At 45.0% G+C, this 6,327-nt stretch overlaps 1 protein-coding gene across 1 annotated transcript; it reads right to left on the minus strand.

The window, feature by feature from the left end:
- Positions 1-1,472: 1,472 nt before the first annotated feature.
- On the minus strand, positions 1,473-6,275 carry LOC119019762 (taste receptor type 2 member 38). The gene is made up of 2 exons (XM_037098614.1): positions 6,257-6,275; positions 1,473-3,080 (listed from the first exon to the last, which is right to left on the minus strand). The coding sequence occupies exon 2, from the start codon at positions 2,891-2,893 to the stop codon at positions 1,916-1,918; it is 978 nt and encodes a 325-aa protein (XP_036954509.1). The 5' UTR covers positions 2,894-3,080; positions 6,257-6,275; the 3' UTR covers positions 1,473-1,915.
- Between the last annotated feature and the right edge of the window lie 52 nt (positions 6,276-6,327).

The raw sequence follows: 6,327 nt of genomic DNA on the forward strand, positions 1-6,327 counted from the left end.
GACATGGTGAATACGGAGCTGCTGCTCGCTCTCAGCCGTTTGGAGGTCGATGATAGCTTGAAAAATGACCCTTTCGAGCTGAAAACACCTAACAAACTGGTGATTTGTGTATTTCAGATACAATTAGAGAGAATGATGCCTCTGCAGTCGATGCCGGAGCTAAAGATGATCACGGGAGGGCGTCTGCAGGGAGGAGTTTATGGGATGTTTATGGGAGCTGTGCGGCGGGTGCTGGTCCTGCTAATCTGGATTGCTAACGGCCTGTTCCTTCCTGTCAGATAGAGAAGTGAGGGATATCACTCTGCCTGCGACTCTCAGGAGCTACGACTAAACTGTGAAGCGATGTTCAGCCATGCAGCGACTCAACTGCCACATTTAGCTGAACGCCCTGAGGAGCTACGGAGGACCGAAGCTGCCAGAATCAAAAAATAAATAAACGGCTCAATTAATTACGGTCGTTCTCGACACATTCTGCCGACTGACACACACACACACACACACATTTCCCTCGACTACAAACACAATTTTGCTGTCTTCCAAACTGTTCCAATGTCACTGACTTAAGTCATCACAGCTGCGGCTCAATTAACACACCGTCCCTCACGTCAAGGTTGTTCACACACCTGTCTGAACATCAGGATGGAGAACGGCGGCTCAGAAACAAACCACGACTCAGCAGCATCTTTCTACCTGCCTACTCTCCCTTCCTGAACCCTAACTATGTCATCTGCGCTGTCACTTCTTAAACAAAGCAGTCTAAAGAATAATGAGGTGAATAATTTGGAGCCATATTAGCCACTATTTTATAACACTGCTGCTGTCATTCCAAACCAAACTCCTCCAACAGAGAGAGGAGGACAGGAGGGATAAAAGCCGAGGCCTTGGTGCGACTTAACTCTGCATCAAAGGAAGATCTGGCCTTTCTTACTTTGTCCATTTAGCAGCTGGAGGGATCTGAGCCGTCTGTGTGTGCAGCGGGATTAGCTGCACTATTGTATCTCGGCTTTGAACCTCACTAGGTGGTGCCAGAGGGTGTGAACTAATGGAGCATTGCAAAGAGGTCTGCAGATTTTTTTTTTTTTCTAACCTCTGTTTACTCGGCGTAGGTTCACTGGGCATGAGTGCACTGCTTAGGAACGCCCAGCTTCACACACACACGCACACACACACACACACACACACACACAGCCACACTTACACACAATGACACCTGGGAGCTGTCGAGTACGAGCGCACACACTTGCTCGTTCAGGGCCAACGAACAGACACACCGGAGAGGATGGGGATTTTTAAGCGGTTTTTCCCCCCTTCATCTTTATTTTTATCTCCCCAAACTGGCACAGGAAGTTGGACTGGGCATCCTTCCAGTTACACGCAGGCTGCTGTTGTCACCGACTGCAGCTTAAAAACTGTCTGAGGAAGAAAAAAAACTCTCAAAACCTCTGCAATGAAAGAACGCAAAGAATTCAGGTTGTGCATACTTTGTTGTTTTATTAATATGCTCTGTACTCTCACCACAGTCACATGTATTTTTTAACATTTTTAGATGGGTTCCGAGTTACATCATGTCCAGGCAACCATGCTTGGGGATCTATTTAACAGACGGACTATTATTTGTCCCAATGAAATATTAATTCGTAGGTACAGTCGGTCTACAGAGCTTGTGATTTGGATGGAAAGGAGGTTACCTGGCTGCTGTGATCTGTGAAAAGCTCTACACTTCCCTCCCTGCTCAGGCTCAGCACAGCTGAATAGATGAAATTATAAGAAATGGTGCTGCAGCAGGACAGCAGTCATTACTGAAATTGCTAAAACTAAAGATAAAAGAATAAGTTCTGTCCAAGTTTTTAATAAATTCAGACAATGACCAATTGATTTCAGCACAAAGACCTCTGCTGTGCAGCAAATTGGCTTCTCAGTTTTTAACTTTTGATGGGGTGCTGGGTTGAGCTTTTTTTTCAGGCACCTTCAGACAAGACAAACACGGATATTCATCCAGGCAGACGTTGTACTCGTGTATCAGAGCTTTCCAAAAAGTCTTCTTCCCGTAGATGAGCACCATGGCGGTGGTGGTGGTGTAGATGGACGTGAAGAAGAATGTGAGCATGATGATGTTCTCGTGGTTCACGGCGATCTCGTACTGGACGTACAGGTCGACCACCAGGAAGACGATGAAGACGACCACCAGAGATAAAGACATCTTGATCACCCTCATCTGAGAGCCCAGCTTCGGCTGGTGCGCTCCGTTGGTGCTTTGTTTCATGTGACGGAGGTGGATGGCGAGGTGGACGGAGATGGAGATGCAGCATTTCATCATGAGCACACCTGGCAGAACGTCAGCGAGCAGCAGGTACACGGCCTCGTAGATCTGTCCGGGGCGGGTGTCGGGTATCAAAACCCCGCAGTCTTGGTTCCCTGTGGTGGTGTTGCTGTGGTGGAACACCACCATCATCGGCATGCAGGTGGCGAGGCCGCAGAGAGGGATGAGAAGCACAGCCAAGGTGACGTGTTTGAGGATGGTGGCCTGGATCTGAGAGTAGCAGTGGTTGGGGGTGTTCACCAGCTTGGTGCTGTAGTAGAACGTGAGGAAGCTGGTGTCCCACATGATGGTGAACTTGAGGCTGAAGATCAGCAGTAGGATGACGGTGTAGGACGTGTGGTTGACGTAGCAGTTGCCATCAACTTCGTCCATGGTCATCCAGAAGTAACAGACGAGCTGGTGAGCCACGTCGGCCAGCGACAGAGCCACGATGATGGTCTCACTGGGACTCCACTGCTTCTTCTGCTTGTAGTTCCACAGACTCGTCAGCAGGATGTAGACGTTGAAGAAGACGGTGGTGACGGCCAACAGGCCCGTCATCACCCACAGCGTGAATTTAACGGCCTCTTGCATAATGATCTTTACCCCAAAAACTTCTGCTGCCGATGAGAATAATCTCTGTGCTTCAGTCTGTGTGGGGTTTGAAGTGTTTTGTTTCTGCTGTGTTCAAAGAGATGACGAGAAGTCACACACACACCCAAACCAGACGCTTCTTCATTTGTGCCACAGGATGGAATCCGTCACAGTTTGTCAGAGCAGCCTGAGGAAAAGAGTCACACATTCAGCTTCTGAATCCACACAATGGGTGGCTCATTTAAAACTCTTCAATTACACTTAAAAATAAATGTGAAATCTGCAGTTTGGGCGGCCGTATGCACAATGAAGCGAGGCGTAGCTGGGGTAAGAAGGTTAGAGCAATTAGAGTCAGACACATCTTCCATTTCTGCTTCAAACAAAGCTCCCATGGGCTGATGAGGCCTTTCATCACGGAATCTTCTTAGTCGTCACAATATATTGTCTGAGTCAATACCTGTGGCTGCAGCTGAAGGATCTTTTATTTTGTTTTGTGTTTATCCGAGCAGTAATCCTCACCGGGAGTCGTCTGCAGGAGGCACACAGCAAGGTGAAGTCCTTGGATTTAAGTGTTCCTTGACTGGGATTTATACGGGAGCTTTAGGTGTGATTTGCATCAGTTATGACCACAGGAAGTGGTGATGGAATATTTGCATTAACAGGCTGTGCAGGAGATGTGCTCGTTATGAATATCCTGCGACTTTACTGTACGTCCATCAGTGCGGCACGACAGCTCGGCCGATCCGCAGACCGCCAACAGCCGGAGACGGCATGCAAATTGCTTGGCCACATATTTACACCTAACCACACGCACACACACACACACACACCTATTTACCTGATAAGAAAAGCAAAATCACCTTTGAATCACCTTCAGGAGCTAATGCAACACCTTATCACTGTAGTTTGGCCCGTGGAGACTTTTAAAGGGACAGTGCACAACAAACAAAATAAGAACTACATATCTGTGGTCTGTATACACGCGCGCGAGTCTACTTTGGGTTTTACTTGGAGTTTTTTCCTTGTCACACATTGTCCCTCACACCTGTGGTGTATTGGAGATATCAGACGTAGAGATGTCGGCCTTCTCTCTGATTTAATGTTCAAATAACTCAGCAGCAATGTCTCATTCCAGAACTCATGACTCAAGATCAACCACAGACCTTGTTGTGAGCAGTTTCATGTAGGAATGATTTACTTTCTGCATCACTGTGAACTTAAAACTTGGCACTCAACAAAATAAGTGTATTATTCTCGCATCGATACACATGGAAATCTATAGTCTGCCTCGTAAGACGTTTCTAAGAAGTTTTCCTGAAAGTGTTTAAGAAGTCAAAGCATGCTGGACAAATATTTCTTGCAGAGGACTTCGATTAGAAATGTTTCTGTCCGTTGGTTGGTTGGTTGGTTGGTTGGTCAGCAGGATAACACAAACGATATTTAACAGATTTTCACCAAACATGGATGGAGGACGGTTCTCAGCTCAGATTAAACCCCACTAACACTTGTTGTGGATTGATTGAGTTTTTCCTCACTATATTTGTCATTGTGAGATGGGCATTTTTTTGCATTTTGTTAATTTCTCAGGGAAATAATGTGGATCTTGATGAAAATCTGCCACATTTATTTTCATAAAGATTACTCTTGTTTCAGCTGCTATACAGTAATAAATAGGATATTGGATTAGACTTGATTGAATTAAAGAGGACTGTTGGGCCTTGGCGCTCCGCTGAGTGCCATTCTAGCACTTTAACTACATTTTGCTGCTAATGCTTCAGACTGCAGAGGAAAAATATTTTATTATATACAACCATACAGCGTACAACGTAATGAAACTGGTTCTCTGCATTTAACCCCATCAAGGTGACTTATCTATGAGTGATGAGGGTCTTTACACTGTTTCCAGGTATAGAATATTTCCAGTTTTCAGTCACAACATAGTTCAGGTTTAACAGTTTAGGTTAAGGATTAAAGATTGTATGTTTAGTCGGCCGCCTTCCCAAAATTTTGCTATTTTTTGAGTTGGGAACTCTTACAAATTCGAAGCTTCACTTTGGTGTCACACGGGACACGAACAGCACAAAGGAAAATAATAAAATCATCACTGTTTAAACGTATAAGTGGCAGGACTCCAAATGCAGGCATCCAACCAGGGGAAAATCCAAGTTTTTAGAGAGATCCATGGTCAAGAGGCTAGCTAACCGAGCTAACCGAGCTAACTGAGTTAACTGAGCAAACTAAGCTAACTAGGCATTGTGTACATTTTTTCTTGAGTAACCGGGTCGTGATATCTGGACACTGCTGTTGAGTTTGTTGGACATCACATTAGAAAGAAGGCTGACATCTCTAAGGCTGATATATCCAAGACTCGGGACGGATAAATAACTACAGATAGGAAGAAACTTTTTTTTTTAATTTTGGTCCTTCTTTTAGTCGCTTGTTTTAATTCTAAATACTTCTCCTTCAATCCGCTCGCTGCACAAAGGATCCGAAATGCCGAGGTCGTGAGCCCTGCTCTTATTAATGGAAAGCAACTGAACTCAGTTAAATCAATCACGTTAATGAATCGTCGATTTTGTACAAAACAACCTAATTTCAAGGGCAGATTTTGCCTTATTGCACAACAACATTAGAAAAAGCTCTTTGAAACGGAGGGTGATGGAAGAACACTGCTTTTCTTTGCTTTTTTCTTTTTTTTTTTTCAAAGAAAAATAATTACTAACCCCGTTAGAAGTTCTGACCTCTGTGAAAGTTATTATGAACAGCAGAGATAACGGGGTTTCTGGGTGAGGTTGCCAGGAAATTACATGTAATGAATTATTTTATCTATTTCCACAGTTCAAGCACAGATCGAGGGACAGACTTCAACTCACAACTGATTCTGTACACAGAGAAATGCTTCCTCAAATATACAAGACGCGAGCACGACGGCTGTCAGTTGTGTCGATGTTGGAAGCAAACCAGTCAGACACACTGCAGAGGCACACGACAAACACGTTTTATGAGTTTGTGTGTGCTGTGTGTCTGCTGTGTGTGTGTGTGTGTGTGTGTGTGTGTGTGTGTGTGTGTGTGTGTGTGCTCTGTGTGCTGTGTGCGATCGGGGGATGGGGAGGAGGGAAATGCAAACTAAAGTGCTGCTGGTTAAATTTCCAAGAAAGGCTCATTTAAAAGTGAGAGAAGCGTGTCTGAAATGGAAAGTGTAATTCTGATGCGTTTTATTTCTGATCATCTGAAAGTGTAAAACAGTTTCTAAACAAATGCCTTCACAGATTAGAGCTGAGAGGCCCCCTTGGCAGAATTTATTACCAAGGGTCCTCGTCAGCCCTCACCACTTCTTCAAGCTCTTATTAATTCAACACGCACCTTTTGAAGAGGGGATCAGGCCGATACAGGCGAGAGTTGGTGCCGCTGGCTCAGTGCTGACTCTGGATTCT

This window comes from Acanthopagrus latus, chromosome 5 (genome assembly GCF_904848185.1).
Source record: "Acanthopagrus latus isolate v.2019 chromosome 5, fAcaLat1.1, whole genome shotgun sequence".
Classification (NCBI taxonomy): domain Eukaryota; kingdom Metazoa; phylum Chordata; class Actinopteri; order Spariformes; family Sparidae; genus Acanthopagrus; species Acanthopagrus latus.